This window comes from Anoplolepis gracilipes, chromosome 2, assembly GCF_047496725.1.
Source record: "Anoplolepis gracilipes chromosome 2, ASM4749672v1, whole genome shotgun sequence".
Taxonomy (NCBI): domain Eukaryota; kingdom Metazoa; phylum Arthropoda; class Insecta; order Hymenoptera; family Formicidae; genus Anoplolepis; species Anoplolepis gracilipes.
The window spans coordinates 9,951,110-9,968,916 of NC_132971.1; the positions used below are offsets into that span (position 1 = coordinate 9,951,110).

The 17,807-nt window shown below is 31.6% G+C and overlaps 2 protein-coding genes across 4 annotated transcripts in view; both read right to left on the minus strand.

The window, feature by feature from the left end:
* The window catches only part of Dtn (transmembrane protein 132C dtn), a 148,576-nt gene that overhangs the window by 59,868 nt on the left and 70,901 nt on the right, over positions 1-17,807 (minus strand). The gene's annotated exons all lie outside the window — the stretch shown is intronic.
* LOC140663177 (uncharacterized) lies at positions 193-14,505 on the minus strand. Its single transcript, XM_072887155.1, has 5 exons — positions 10,993-14,505; positions 7,246-7,502; positions 4,690-4,993; positions 1,751-1,963; positions 193-784 (listed from the first exon to the last, which is right to left on the minus strand). The coding sequence occupies exons 1-5, from the start codon at positions 11,170-11,172 to the stop codon at positions 197-199; spliced, it is 1,542 nt and encodes a 513-aa protein (XP_072743256.1). The 5' UTR covers positions 11,173-14,505; the 3' UTR covers positions 193-196.

A 17,807-nucleotide genomic window follows, 5' to 3' on the forward strand; every position in this document is an offset into this window, starting at 1 on the left:
TTTTAATTAAAAAGTAAAGTTGAAAAATTACATGTAATATTGAAGTTAAAGTTAATAGAAGATTAAAAACAAATTTAAATCAAGATCATTAATTTGTTATTTTAGTTAATTAAATTAAATTTAAATTAAACAGAAATTAATCAATTTAAAAATTAATTTATTAACTATAAGTTATAAAATTTAATATGAGAATGGATTAAAAACCGCTCGATTCTTTTGTCATTGACAGAAGCGAAATGCACTTTATATCAGTGCAAACGCATTCCGAGACGTCATCGAGATTCGGGCACAGAAAATGGCGAATATTTCGCGGGCCGACTAGACCCTTCTGACGACGGGCACAGTCTGCTAACCAGAGTCCAACAGCCGTTACACAGTCGGTCGATACCGGCGGACCGATTCCAGGTACCCGGAAGATTGTTTCCAGACGACCCGCCTTCACCTCCGCTCGCATTCTCTTCAGGAACTCTTTCAGCGGATCAGGCGGCGTTGGTATCTTCAGGCACTCTTTCAGCGGATCAGGCGTCTGTCCGCCTTCTGCTTCGTCGAGCCGTGGGTTCCTTTCCTGCGACGAGCTTTTAAGATCGTCCAAAGACGTCTTCTCGATCGCTTCCGCTTCCCCAACGATCCTCTTCTCACCCTCGTCCAAGTCAAATGCATCGTCGAGCATCTCCCATGCATCGACGTCGCACGTCGAGAGACCCTCGTGAGTATCGTCATAATGCTCGGTGTGATCGATGATCGAAGAAACGGCAGGACACTCGACGTTCGTCTCACTCGTCGACTAAGCAACAAACGTTCAGCCGTTTGTTTTATTCGCAATCAGAAATTTATATACGGTGTAAAATAGTAAAGCAGGGTGTCTACTCAATTTTGTTAAAAATTCCCTGAAAATTCCAGGGTCTTCCAAGGTATTTTTACTCAATATTTCAAATAAAAAGAATTTTTTACAACATCTCTTGATGCATTTTTTAAAATAAGTTCTTTTACTCTATGCATTTTCGAAGCTTTTCTCTCATAGAAAACTCAAGAAGAAAAACACAAAGCCATTTAAGTTTCATGTGCTCGATTTGCAAATGCAATGAAAAAAATTGAATAACTTTTGTAAAATATTTACTGACATAATACTTTCATTTTTTTATTATTAAAAATTATAATAAAAAATTTGCATTCAATATTTTGTTAAGAATATATGAACAGAGATATGTAAATGTATGTACATTTATACAATATATTTTAAATACATAATTCACAAGTTGACTTATCGGCGGATTGCCTATAATCTAAGAGTAAAATTATGAGAAAATTTTTTTAAAAAATTCCAATAAAGTATTACGAGAACTCCCTGATTTTTTCAAATAATTTCTTTTCAAATGAAATAGACATCCTAAATAAAATCATTAAAATCTCTTTCTCCTTCTACAATTATTTCATAAGTAAACAAGCTGAATGAACGAAATAAATAAACAATTTTCGCAGGCAAAATGTTGGAAAAATCTCTGATTTTTTTTTCAATATATTTCAATATTTAAAATATAAAAAAATCGGAACGTTACGTTTTTCACGCGACTGACGTTAAGAAAAAAAAAAAAAAAGATGACCCGTCAAAATCAAAGTTTACCTTTCAGACATCGACAAAGATAGGAATGGGACATTTTGTAAAATTTTACGACGCAATCGCGCCGATCGCAAAATTCAATGTGACTGATCGTTTTCCCGGCATTCTATTCGCGTGTCTCCACGGGCGTACCTCGCTACTCCCACCTCGGAAAACGTGACGATGAATCGATTCGATCTCAATTTCGGTTTTATCGTCGGCGACAGTCTGTCTCGCCGACACTATGTCGACGTCGGAGTGCTTCGGGTCATCTCCGTGATCCTTCAAGATCTCGAGGCTTTCCGGAGCTTGCTTTTCACGAGGCGCTTTCCCGCAAACATCCTCATCGGAGCTGTTCGTCTCCTCCTGACACGTGTTTGATTGAATACGATCCAATAAAATTGAAAGAAACGTTCTTTCCTTCATGAGAGATTATCCATTCCGATTTAATATAGGGTAAACTCGGATAAGATGGCCATAGTTTTTTAAAATGCAAAAAACATACTTTTATTTTTGTTATTTTTTAATAGTGTTTGGCATATTATCTTTACTGAAGCTTAAATTATACGTAATATTATCGAAATTAAATGGAAAATATTTAATTAAAATTTCATATTATCAAAATAGTACAACGTAAGTATTGGCCATCTTACCCAACTTTTAAGGAAAAGATGACCATAGTGACGGAAAGATGGCCACAATATTTATAAAAAAATAGTGGAAACGAAAATAAAAATTATAGGTCATATAACAATTTACATATCTTTATAATACGTTTAACGTCGATTACGATAATTCGACGTTATAACAGTTTTTAGTGGACAAATGAAAAACTTTGCACCTAGTCAAAAGTAAAAATATGATATAAGATTCACAATATCGTTATTTCGAACAATGTATGCACATAAACTACTGTAAATATCGATTGTCTATGATAATGAGTAAAAAAAGCGCACTAATGTAGCGATTATTGAAAAAATTTCAGCCTATGATTACCTTTTCCTAGGGTATTATGGTTATCATATCCTAGTTTACCCTAATCTCGAATAAGACTAAATTGAACTATCTCATGTGTCTTGACCAATGTTTAATATTCAATTTAATAGATTTCATTTTATACGGAGGATATTATAATCCCTTCCTACATTATGCCAAGCAAAATTCGCGATGCGTTTAATTTAGAAATTTTTAAGTCACTTCCGTACAAAGTTAACGAAGTTCGTTAATACATATTTCCTGTAATCTACATGAACCGGTTAATTTTCGCTCGGTACGGAAAACCGAGTAGTCCGTAGCGCAAATGCGTATATAAAATATGCAGCACTGCTTGTAACGAGAAGTAGTTAGCAGTAGGTGTAACGTGAACGTTGTATATGACGAAAGCAGCTTATACCGCGCATACGCAAGCTTATTGGCAAAATTTTCCTCGGAAAATTTATCCAATTTTATTCCTTGCGTTATTATTACACGCTTGTAATAATTTTCCAATTGTAACTTTCGTACACCGTTACATTTTCATTTATCTATATATTTTGATAGAACGCTATTATATTAGCGTTAATTTGATGTTTGTGCGTCAGAATAGACAGTGATTAATACGCTATAATAGCTTTAATTAATTATCTAAACATTATTAAATTATGTTATAATTATTAATAGAGGTAAAATTGTATCATAACAATTAAAATATTGCAACTTTTCTCTTAAACGTGAAAATGCACTTGCAATGATTAAATCGTTACAAAATATGAAAATATATTTATATATATATGTATGTATATGCATATATATATTTACATACATATATAAACCGTCCGCCGAGGCATTGTTCCCTTTAGAAAGGCGGTTATATAACTTTATTACAATCATAGCCTCGAAAATTACAATGCGCCTCGCTCGGTTAAAGCACGTTCTATACCTGCTTACGTATAAAACGGTTCTACCGTGTGTATAAATAAATGTCAAATTTGCTCAGAGAACCACACGCTGTGTATCATAAGTCAAAGTCTATTCATTTCAACGATATATAGTACTATATATATATGTATATACTAATTGTTCCTAAAAGTAGCTTTGTACACGATGTTGTGTGCATATTAAACGAGAATCATCCCGTAATTAGTAGTTTGACAAAATATTGCCTGCTCTCGACATTTTCGCTGAATAAGAATTGAACCGGATTTCACAGAAAACTGTTCGTTTTTCAAAAAGTAAGTGTCAAATCAAAACTTATATACTCATATAAACGCGTTCATTGTTTCATATATACGCAACAATTTATAATCTTCTTGGAAGAATTTAAAAATCTTAAATTTCAACAATATTATATTCTTATTTCAATACTACGATTGTCAATTTCAAGAGTAAAATAATTATTTTAACGCTAAGAAAATTATAATCTTCGATTTGAACAAGTGTTATGTTCTATGCAACATTTTTTCCTCTCCATTCAAGAAAATTATTCTTAAGTAAGAAAAATATATTTTTCTCGGTTGAACTATATAAAATGTCTTCGTCCAAGCAAATTTTCCTTGTTTAACGCAATATAATCTCATTTCAAGATTTACATTTTGAAACTAATGATATTGTCAAAATAAGAATATTCTTTTTTTCTGCGTAAGAACTTTGTACATCGTAAGATATTTCAAAGGTGAATGATGCTATTGAACATGTGTTATTTTCTATCCAACATTATTTCCTCTCCATTTAAGAAAATTATTCTTAAATAACAAAAATATATTTTTCTCGGTTGAACTATATAAAATGTCTTGATCCAAACAAAAATTCTTTGTTTAACGCAATATAATCTCATTTCAAGATTTACATTTTAAAACTAGATATTGTCAAAGTAAGAATATTCTTTTTTTTCTGTGCCAATAGTATTAAGAAACACATTTTCTCGGAATCAATTTTTATACTACATATGCTGCGATTACGACGTCCATTGGAAATCCTTCGATAAGAATATCGGAAATAGGTTATTTCAAAAATCTCATTAATCACAAAGGTCAAAGGGCGATTCTTTCGCGATTCAAACGAAAAAAAAAATCACTAAACGAAAGAACCGATCTAATATTTTATTCTATCCGGGAAAGAGAAACATCGCGCGAAAGTGATACCTTTTCCGCCGTTGTGAACTCACAGCTGCAAAACGTCGCGGTCGAATCGATCGTCTCGGACGTCGGTCCCGAGACGGACGCTTCCTCGCTCGAGGAATCGGCTCGCTCGACCTCGCGACGGCGAACGGGTTCGCCGCTGCAATCGAGATTCGCCAGATATCCGTAGAGATCCAAGAAAATCCTCAGGGGTATCATGGCTGAGCCGCCTTCCGGCTCGTGCGTCAGTAACTCGCAAACGTATATCATCGTCTCTAGCAGATTCTGAAGCGGACGTAAATTACAACCGCGAGATTAATGGCGTTTATCTCTCCGCTTAATTATATAAGATATACGGGAATGTAGAAAGAAGATACTCGTGTGTTAACAGAGTGTCTACTCTGTAAAGACTCTTGTAAAAACCTTTCATGATCTTTCCCTCAGGTATTTTTGTTGAAAATTACAGGTAAAGAGAATATTTGAAAGATTTTTTTTTTTACACAAATTTTTCTCTGAAATAAATTTTTTTTATTCTATGCATTTTCTAATATGAAGAAAAAAATAAATGACAAATGCAGTTTCAACATTTGCAAATTTGTGTGGAAAAAACTGACTAATTTTCATAAGATTAACACATGTATTTCACTTGCATAACATTTTTATATTTTTTTTTTTAGAATTAAAAATTACAAAAAAAATATTGCATATTTTGTTGAGGCATTAAAAATGTGTAACAGAGATAGATATATATTTGAAACACATAATTCAGTTGGCTTGCCGATAATGCTTAGAAGCAAATTAGAGCAAATTTATAAAAGGAAAATTTTTTTTTTTAATTCCAGAATCTCTATAAAATTCCAAGAGAATTCCTTGGTTTTTCCAAGTATGTACAAAAGAAATCCCTGAGAATTTCTGATTTTCGAGAGAATGCGCTCTAATTAATTTTCTTTTTTTGCCAATTGTAAAAATCACAAAAAAGCTTACACGTATTTCTAGATTTAAAATCATATTTGTTAACAAAGGGAAAATAAAAAATTTAAACTGTACAAACATTTTCGCTTGAATGTTTGTGAGCTATTTGCATTGAAATATTTTTTATTATTTTTCTTTAATAATAAAAAAAAAGAAAAATCTCGATGATAAATAGGATATATAATGAAACGTTACTGCATTCTTTGACCTGCCCTGATGATTCTTATTTGCTTTATTTAATACCGTTAATGGCTCTTTAATCAGTCCTACGTTAAAAATCAGGAAATTGACAGCTGTCCGTCAATTACACAGTACGAATGTAACTAGCTAAATTACGGCCGTCTCATGTTTGTTTCAACTACACACAATGTAAATTTTCACAGCAACATGTGAGTCAATAATACTTTGTTTTTTTTTCCGTTTCCAATTTCCAGTATATCCGATGTCAGATCCTGCCCCGACATCATGTCAATTCTTTTAACTGTGTTATAAAGAGTCAGTTTATATCTTGTTATTTACAAATCGTAATAAACAAAAATTAGTTCCATATTTTCTAATTGTTTTGAAAAAGTTTGTGGAAAAAATAAAAGTGATCCATCGCATCGACCGATAAAAATGCAATCCAATATCAAATATATAATCGTAAGCGATAAAAAAAATATAATATTTCGAATAAAGGTTCCTAATATTTACAAACAAGTAATTATCAACTTGACAAATAAGAGCCATACGCGGATGTTAATGCGCAAATTTCTTTAGAAATTAATTCTTACCAAGAAATATGAATTCGCCTCGATATTTTTTCTCGCCTACATCTCTATAGGGAGTAAAGAGTTATAGAATTCTCAAAAATGAGAATTTATTTCTTGGTAAAATACACCAAGTAAAATATGTGCCCTGTGCACGTTTTAATTTTCACGGAAAGAATTAATTTCTAAAAATATTTACGCATTAACATCCGCGTATGGCTCTTATTCGCCAAGTTGATAGTTAGGGTAAACTCGGGTAAGATGGCTATAGTTTTTTAAAATGCAAAAAACATACTTTTATTTCTGTTATTTTTTAATAATGTTTGACGTATTATCTTCACTGAAGCTTAAATTACGTAATATTATCGAAATTAAAAGGAAAATATTTAATAGAAACTTTACATTATCAAAATAGTACATTTGACCATAGTGACGGAAAGATGACCATAATATTTATAAAAAAATAGTGGAAACAAAAATAAAAATTATAGATCATATAACAATTTACATATCTTTATAATATGTCTAACGTCGATTACGGTAGCTTAACTGCAATTTATTCAACGTTATAACAGTTTTTAGTGGACAAATGAAAAACTTTGCGGGTAATCAAAAGTAAAAATATGATATAAGATTCACAATATTGTTATTTCGAATAATGTACGCACATAAACTACTATAAATATCAATTATCTTTGATAATGACTAAAAAAGCTATGTAGCGATTATTGAAAAAATTACAGCCTATGGCCATCTTTTCCATATGTCCATCATACCCTAGTTTACCCTATTTGTTTGTAAAAAAAAAAAAATATCACTCTTGCGCTTTTACCGTAAACTTACATTTCCTAAAAATCCACAGGCTACCGCGAGGAATCGATAAAAATCACAGTACTTCTTATCCGGTAATAAACCAGCCACCGTGAAAAGCTGATAGAGGCTCGTCTCGGGTAAATCCAACCCACGCCAGTCCTGCACGAGGGCTTTCAAACAGACCTTGTCCACGTGACCGAATCTATTGAGTAGGGTCTTCAGGTAGCCGGGCGTGATGCCCGTGAGGTGGATAAAGGGTGGATACTCCAGTCTGTTCTGTAGGACAATATCGGTGGCCATTCGGGATTGTTCGCGGTCAGTTACCAGTTATTACCTGATAACCTTGCGATGGCCGTGTCCGGTCCATCGATAATGCCCCCTGGCGCGTGTGTGTGCGTCTGTGTGTATGTGTGTGTACAACGTAACGCGTACGGAGCTGTTATAAACCGGTTACGGTGCAAACTATAGAAATACCGCTTGTCGCGCAGCATTTCCATCGAACGCCTCGCGCTCCCACGGGGGGTGCGAATTACGCTGATATTTGTCTTGCGGCGCACCCTCCCTCCCGTTCGCTCTCCATTCTAGGAGAGCGACGTACGGTACATACGCCGGAAATATCGCGCTATAAGCAGGTATCGCGTGTCAGCTCCACGGTAACGCGATATATCACGGATAAGCGAGGAATTTCAGTCATCAGTGATAACAACAACAAACGACGCGCACACGCATTGCAGTGAATAACAGTTACAAATTAGATTATGCTCACTGTAATTAAATTAATCGGTAAAATACATGAATGTCGCGAGGGAGAGAGAGAGAGAGAGAGAGAGAGAGAAAGGGAGTTGCATATACGTATGACATACACTGAATGTTTCACGAGGGAATGCGTCGCTTCATCTTCAGCGATGTGTAATTTAACGGAATTGAAACCAATTTCGCGTCTGTCAACATTTAAGCCATGGCATAATTAAGGAATTATTTCAAATTTAACATCAAAGAGCTTTGCCGAAATAAGCTTTGAAGGAAAGAATAGCGTTATCCGCTAAAATTAATCGTCAAACTGAACACGTGGGTCTTTCGTGTCCGTGCCATTTTTAACCCATTTTTTTTTTTACATATTAATAAAATCTCGAGGTTGGAAACTTGTCCAAAAAAAGTTTGTGTCAAAAGGGACTTATAACTGAAAAGACAATTTAAACAGTTCATTTAGTGCAAAATGTGTGTGTGTGCTGACGAATCTAAATCTGAAGCGGGCACAAATGACCCACTCGCTTTATGTATATTAAATAAGAAAGATTGAATAAGTAAATTTCTTTTTAAATATTGTTTTTTTGCTGTTAATCGTTTTTTATAAAAATATAAATTTACAATGATAATCTCTCTAAAAAAGAAACAAATTGTTTTATTTTCTATTGTGTTCATTTATTTTCATGCTAAAAGTATCTTTTGTTAATGATAACGAGCAACAAACAGGAGTTGTATGTACTCATCAATTTTTATACCGTAGATTGTAATGTAAATTATATTTTGTTTTCACTTTTCTTTCAAATAAATTACCTAAATTAAAAAATTTTTTTAAAATATGTCCTCGGAAAAAATACATTTTTTTATACCTGAAAATTACCTATTTTCGATTATTCAAATAATTACATTTTTTTAAAGCCGCGGACATATAGTATTTTTTTTCGTAAACTTTGAACTGAAAATTCCTGGAACCCTTTTTGTTCAAAATTCTTTTTTTTTAATTTTTATTAATTTTTATATAAAACATCTATGTTTCCAAATCTTGATCTAACAAATAACAAAAATAAATATTTTTAACTCTAACTTAAAAGAAGATTTGTAAATTTGTTTAGAATTTTTTAAGCAATTTTAGAGTACAAAAATTAACTCGGACTCCGGTTACCCACGCGTTCAGGATTACGGTGCCAAAAAAACGTTCAGTTTGAGGATTAAACTTTTGAAGATGCTTTTTTTTTTACTTTTATATAATAATATACGTGTAGGATTCTTAATTTATAAAGAAATAATATTAACGAAATTTGACGAAAGAAATTTAATACGTCGAGAGTAAATTTCCGCATAAAAAAAATAACAATAATATCAATATAATGTTGTAAAGAACATAATTGGCCGTTAAATTAATTTCGTTAACTGATGCAACAATTATATTCATTAAATCGCGTGTATGAAGAGTTTGCAAATTTGTCGGTAACGCATGAATAATGATAAATGGGTAATATTAATAAAGAGAATAATAATATTATATATTAATATAATTATGGGAGAAAATTGTTTGCGCGCAAAATATTGCGTCGAAAATGTTTATTAATTCAACTCTGATGGAATTTAACTTTTTTTTCAGTTTTATTTAATTTTTGAACGCACGTCTGTCTACATCTCGACGCAACAGATTTTAACTTTTAATTAATCGATTAATCGGTTAAGAGAAAAGGATCGCGTAAGCTCTACCAGTTTGTAACTTCTCTTTAATGTTGCTACTTCTTACAACCAGAATTACTCAAACTTATAATTACAGACATCCGTTCCAAGGAACGCGGATAGAAGAACTCCGGAGATTAACGTACCTTATACTTTACGAATAATATAATAACGAATATTCGGAGGGAGAGAGGGAGGAGTACAGAAGCAATATAATATAGGTCGATCGGCACGCGTGGAATTTTGATTAATTTTTCCGCGAGTAACATATTTTTAGAAATATATTTTCCAATATAGTTACCTTTATTGCTCGAACTTAAAATAAATCGAAAAAAAGCAAAAGACTGAGGAACGAAATGAAAAAAAATTGATAATGATAAAGATATTATACAGATCGATTCTAGTGATACAAAGCGCGTAATTTCATATATTATATATCTCCTACTTGTATTAAATATTTACACACTCAAACTTTCCCATATATGTATTACCTTATATATTTGATGCCAAAGAAACAGATTATATGATTAAACATGTATCTCTCTCGCTATATTTAATATAAAATATTAAAGATTCCTCGGAATTTTATTAATCCTAGAAAGAGAGCGCATAAATGAAATTTTTATTCCGAAATGATTAAGTTTTCCTGAGGATTAGATCTTGCATTATCTAATATTGAAATTTTTCGAGAAATAATTTCAGAGAAATGTCAACATAAAATGTGTCTTTTCAATAATTCTCGATTATATCGTCTCTATATATAGGTACCTATATAAGTGCTTCTAAGATCTCTTTTCTTTTTAAACAATATTCCTAGAGTTTTACGTTTTCTATATATATATATATATATATATATATATATATATTGGGATGACTGTCATCTAAAAATAATAAAAACTTCATTTCCATACTTTTCTTATAATCGAGATATCGTCTTTTTTTTATTGGCTATTTAAGATTTGCATATTTTGAAATAAATTAAAGATATCGTATTGTAAAAGTATGGAAATGAAGTTTTTATTATTTTTAGATGACAATCATCCCCTCAATATTATAATTTTTCAACATGACATGTTATAAGCTAAATTTCTCAAGAGTTTAAAAGCTTTTTAAATTGATTTTTCAAGGCCAAGTTTTCCTTGCAACATGAAATTGCGCACGCTGCACGATGAATAATAGATTCGAGGAAAGGTAATGCAAGAAATGTGAGAGGAAGGAGAGAGAAAAAAAAACAGAAAAAGAAATGAACGAATCGCGCGAATCTCTCAACCGAGCGAGCGAGAGCGAAGCAAGAGCGATGTGTTTGCAGAAAAATGAAGCGTACCTTCGCCGGAGGCACCTCGCCGTTCGCCAAAGCACGGAAATACGCAACGGTCCATCGCAAAAGATCGTACGACTGCGTACGAATCGCCGCTTTCGCGTAGAGCTTCAGAATATACGGGAACGTCGGCGGTATGTTTATTTGCTGGGCGCAGTAAATCCGCTCGGTCTGCGGATCTGACATTTCGCGCACGGAGCGGAAGAACGAGAGTGAAGGCCAAGACAAGCGGAAGCGACAACAGACGAACGAAACGCAGACTCGATATCGAGCGATTCGATTTATTCGCGATTCGGAGTCATCCGTCACTTCCGCTCCGATAGATATTTCGAGAGACAATATCCGGTGAAATTTCAAATAGAAAGTCAAATCAAAAACATACAGTTTTTTAATACGAAAAAACCGTAATTTTTACAAAATTCTTCTTATATATTATTTTATACGTTAAAACAATATATATAAATTTATTTTATAAATTAAAACAATTCTTTCTCTATTTTATATATATATATATATATACATAAATATACATAAATAATAACATACATGTATATGTCTGCATATCAAATTTTCCACATCAAAAAATATTGGAAACAATATACATATATGTATGTATATATATATATATATATAAAATATTTTTTAAATTTTTAACATTAAAAAATTATACTTTACAAAGCGTTGGTAATTTTTTTTTATCGTTACTAAAAGATTCTTAAACTATCGTGTTAAATAGTATTATATTATCTTAGCAGGTATTATTCGGCAAATCTTGAAAAGATTAAACAATGAGCTAAAGTTTTATTTAAACATGAATAATATATCTCCGAGGAGGATAACGAGTAATCTAATAAGCTATCTCTTTTATGTGTATAAATTTTGCGTCATAATCCTAAGCCTCCCTATAGTTCGCGAAAAGTCCCGCCAAAGTCCTCCGCAGGGAATTTAACACTTCAGCTACAAACTCAAACTGCAATAACCACGAATGATGAAACATTGAAAATGTACTTCATTTTACGAGAGGTGTGCACGTCGACCCTTTTAAAATTTAAATAACCGTCCGGTTATTTGACTCTCACATGTCGCTTTTAATATCTATTCGTTCAATTTCAGCCAATTTGTTAAAATTACGATATATATATATATACCTATTGGCACATCTACCTTTTAAACTTTATAACAATTTTATGCGTGACAAAATATTTAGAACGAGTTTACAGTTCGCTTGGGAATAATCGTTTCCGTTATCTTTAATGAAGCATACCTTGTTAATACAAATAACGCAGTTTTGCAAATAGAAACGTTCATTGTCATATATGTTACGTTCAACAATTTTAATATTGAAAAATTGAGGGCCATTTAAAAATAATAAAAGTTCCATTTCCAAAATTTTCCCATAGTCGAGATATCATTATTTACGACTAAAAGATTCACAATATTTCAGAATAAATACAGATATCGTATTTTCATACATAAAAAACGTAAAACTCGACGAAATGCATTATTTAACAATTAAAGGGAAAGGAAATCTCTAAAATACGCTTATATATAATCGATATAATCGAGATATACTGAAGACATTTTTTTGACATTTTCTTCTCTGAAATTCTTTCTAGAAATAATTACTCAATATTAAATAATAATAGAAGCTCTAGAAAATGTAATCATTTCTGAATAAAAATCTGAACAAATCTGTAAGTTAGAAAAGGATTAGATCAGACTTTGACAATTAAAAGGAAAGAGAATCTCTAAAATACGCTTATATATACTCGATATAATTGAGATTTAGTGAAAAGACATTTTTTTTTTGACATTTTCTCCTCTGAAATTATTTCTAGAAATAATTATTTAATATTAGATAATAATACAAGCTCTAGAAAATGTAATCATTTCTGAATAAAAATCTGAAAAAATCTAATTAGAAAAGGACTAGATCAGAATTTCAAAATTGCAAATTTTCGAACAATCGAAATTCCATGACAGCAAACATTCAAGATAACTCACGCACAATTTGCACGTATAATGCACATAGGAATGCGCGTTTACAATCACCAACGGTCTCAATGAACGTACACCAGTCAATATTTTTATAAACGCGATGAAAGCTCGGTGAATTGCCTGGAACAATAAGACCAATACGCCGACACCCTCAATGGAATACAAATGGTATTGGGCAAACAACAGAGATGGACAACCCTCTCTGGAAATCGAACGCCCGCCACCGCCAGTGTCCTCCACCGTCAGATTCAATGATCGATCCGGCCCCATTCCTCCCTCACATTATTACTACCCTCCATTCTATTATCCATGCGTCGACACATATACATGTTTCTCGATGCAGCCTCTCTCTATCGCTTTTGTCGCGATACATAAATGAAGCGTTCGTATTCAGCTCAAGCCTCGCTACCGATGTTTCCTAACGCGTTAAAAATGGTTTCCTTCCTTTCCCAGATACGACCATCTGCATCCTTGAATTAAGAATTAAGAGAACAAATAAATAAGTAATGATTCAACACACGAATTATATACTTGAATAAAAAAATTAATTTCGAAAACACACATTGGATGTGAAGAATTAAAATAAATTTAAAGATTGTATACATACATATATGTATAATTAATATAACTTTCAAAAAATTTGTTCTTTTATTTATTTTCACTTAGAAAAATATTAAAGCTAGATTTTTTTCAAGAATAAAGCGCCTTCATTGTACAGAAACATGATTAAGAAAACTAATTTTAAAATTTACTTAAAATAAGAGAATTAATAATTATACTAACAATTAAAAAAGATTTACTAAAATGTACAATTATTTTATACCTGTATTTCTGTTTTCAATAAAGCAAAGAGATATGATAGTAGGTTTGAAAAAAAATTTCATTTTATAAAAATAAATCATATAAAAAAATAAATTAAAAATCCGAATATCCTCTTGGATGGATAATGATAATTATCGGTATTAGAAAACGATATGGACGATTGAAAAAGCTGTAATCGATAGTGTCTATATAAGAGTCTTGTTGCGAGTAAATTTTTTCTAAATTAAATAAATCTTCATTAAATTAAAGATTAAGAATACAGATAAATAATATTTCAACGCGAATTGTATACTTGAATAAAAAATTACTTCAAAAAAATTTTTTACTCTCACTAAAAAAGAATAACATCGAGGCCAGATTTCTTCAAGAATAAAAAACGCTGTCATTGCACAGAACACAATTAAGAAAATTAATCTTACGATAGATTTACTACAATGTTCATTATCCTATGTCTGTATTTCCGTTTTTAATAAAGTAAAGAGAGATGGTAATAGATTTGAATGTAGAACTTTTCCTTAAATAAAACGAGAAATTAAAAATCCAAATATTCCTCTTGGATAGATAATGATAATTATCGGATTATTAGAAAACGATATCGACGGTTAAAAAGCTGTAATCGATAGCAGTCTATAATTAAAGTTTCCTTTCGAAAAAATTGAAAGCAAATCCGTTCCGCGGAACAGTTTGCCGTTCTTTGACTCTCTCTCTCTCTCTCTCTCTCTCTCTCTCTCTCTCTCTCTCTCTCTTTCTTTTTCTCCCTTATTAAACACCCAGTACATGTATTTCCCTCCGGTGTACATCTTGAACGTAATCGCCAGAATAGTTTTCAATCGATCGCCAGCGGTGGATCATGTCGCGAAAAACCGCGTTATTCACAAACCGCATCGTCTCCTTCGTTTCGCAGGGAATTCCAGCATGAATATCGGAGTCTACGGGAGGGTTCCAATAGGGAACGGAAGCAATTTCGCCGCCCTTCGGGAATGGCCTTGGCATGATCGCCGCCGGGACATCAATCGCCCATTGAACGGAGTTTGACGGGAGGGCAGGAGGGACCTGATTGCGAATACGAGCAGTAATAAGCGATAGTAGATATACATTGTTTCATATATTCATCGATGTATATAAAGCGAAGAGATAGAGAAGAAAAGCGCGGACGGACATTAATCGAAAAAGATAGGGTAAACTCGGGTAAGATGGCCATAGTTTTTTAAAATGCAAAAAACATACTTTTATTTCTGTTATTTTTTAATAATGTTTGACATATTATCTTCACTGAAGCTTAAATTACGTAATATTATCGAAATTAAAAGGAAAATATTTAATAGAAATTTTATATTATCAAAACGGTACGACATACAGTATTGGCCATCTTAACCAACTTTTAAGGAAAAGATGGTCATAATATTTATAAAAAAATAGTGAAAACGAAAATAAAAATTATAAGTCATATGACAATTTACATATAATATAACGTCGATCACGATAGCTCAACTGTAATTTATTCGACGTTATAACAGTTTTTAATGGACACATGAAAAACTTTGCAGGTAATCAAAAGTAAAAATATGATATAAAATTCACAATATCGTCATTTCGAATAATGTATGCACATAAACTACTGTAAATATTGATTATCTTTTATAATGACTAAAAAAGTATACTATGTAGTGATTATTGAAAAAATTACAGCCTATGGCCATCATACCCTAGTTTACCTTATACATTACGCAAAAAAATTAAAGGCCCACTTTCTTTCATATAAAAAAGGCCAATTTTCAAGTAGTTGTAACTTCCTTAAAAATAATTGGAATGAGATCAATAAAAAAACTTGAAACTTCTAGTTTTAGAATCATTAAATGAATTTCAATTCTTTCTATTCATTACAAAATTACATTGTAAGAAAGCGACGTCCATCGATTAAACAAATTTTTCAAAAGCTTATCCAAGAATACCGAATTGAAAATAAATCCTAGTACAATTTCGTTAATTGACTGTTAAAAAGCAGAGTTTTAGCTTTAATTTCTTTTTTAACGAATGTTCTATGAATTTTTTTTTACCGAGATATTCATTATTAAAGCAAAATCGAGCTACTGACTTTTAACGCTTATAACTAGTGAAAAAATGATCTTACAATAATCATTAATTTAAATTTTTTTAATGTACAAAAGAGAACATTTCGACCTTTTACGAGTAATTAGAATGCTTTTTACTTGTAAATGTTGTACAGTTCATGAAAATTTTAGCGTTTTTTCGTTAACTTTCATTAATTTAAATAAAAAAAGGTAAAAGTGCAATTTTTACTTGATTTTTAAGTAACAATTACGCTTTAAAAATAAATAATGATTGAAAAAAACAATAGGAGCATTTTAAAGTGTTAATTTTTCTCTTTAAATTGCTTTTTTAATGATTATCGTACGATCATTTTTCACTAGTTATAAGCGTTCAAAGCCAATAGCTCGATTTTGCTTTAATAATGAATATCTAGGCTAAAAAAAATCATAGAACATTCGTTAAAAAAAAAATTAAAGCCAAAACTCTGTTCTTTAATACCAAATTAATGAAATCGTGCTAGGATTTTTCTTTTTAATTCTTGGACAAACTTCTGAAAAATTTGTTTAATCGACGGACGTCGCTTTCTTACAATGTAATTTTGTAACGATAGATATAGAATAGAAAGAATTGAAATTCATTTAATGATTCTAAAACTAGAAGCTTCAAGCTTTGAAACGCTTTTTTATCGATCTTATTCCGATTATTTTTAAGGAAGTTACAACTACTTGAAAATTGGCCTCTTTTTATATAGAAGAAAGTGGCCCTTTAATTTTTTTGCGTACTGTATGAATCATTCGGACGTAGAGTCCTGGTTCTCGCTCCTGTTGCAACGAGACGGCTCGCGAGGATCGTCGAGTGAAGACTTAGCGACCGGAACGATCGTCGGTGAACGGTGAAATCGCGCACTAATGGCGACGACGAGAGAAATTTATGTGCGTGAGAGGATTGCGAACGCAGCCGCTAGCTGAATTATTAGGATGGTTTTGGGGGAACGTTTTAACTGGAACCGCCGGCCGCCCCGCTAAGCGTTAAGCGGAAAATAAATGTCCCGCCTACGTGCGTGTATCCGGATATTGAAATTTTATTCAAGAGAATCTCGTATGTTTCCATTCGAGATTCACGTCGCGTATCCGAACGTGAAAAATACTTTTACGTGTAATAGGGTTCTAACTCAACGCGTGAGATGGAATAGAAAAAGAAACCTACTTTTCTGTATCCTTCTTTTAAATAAAAAAAATTTGACCATTTTCCAAATTCCTGAAGAGAAGCACCTAAAATATATATATATATATATATATATATATATTTTATATATATATATTTATTTATATATATATATAAAATATATATATATATATATATATAAAATATATATATATATATATTTTATATATATATATATATATATATATATATATATATATATATATATATATAGTGTCTTCTCTCAAATTTCTTGTAAGAAAATTTCCTGAAAATTTTCTGATATCAGAAATTTTTGTTCAGAATTCAGAATATTTTATAGATTTTTTGATCAATTTTCTAAAATAAGTCCTTTTTTTGCATACGTTTTCTAATATCTTTCACTCATACAGAGGAAAAACATAGAGCCACTTAAGGGAATCCAAAATTACCGACATGAATTACAGATTTTAAAAATTTCTTTTTTGGCTACAAGGATTGATAAATCCTTCTCCACAATTAAAGTAGTTATAAAAACAACACGCGGGGACTAATAATAATTTCATATAAAACTGATAAAAAATTAAAAAATGACAGTTACGTCGCAACAATATTTATTTAATATAAAAAGTTCTACGGTACGTTCGTGCAAGAGATATAGCGTCCGCGTTTGGAATAACATAACAAAATATTAGTAAACTTTTGAAAATGACTTTAGAAGCCTAGTAAAAAAGATTTTCAAAATCTGTAAAAAATTACTCTCGTGC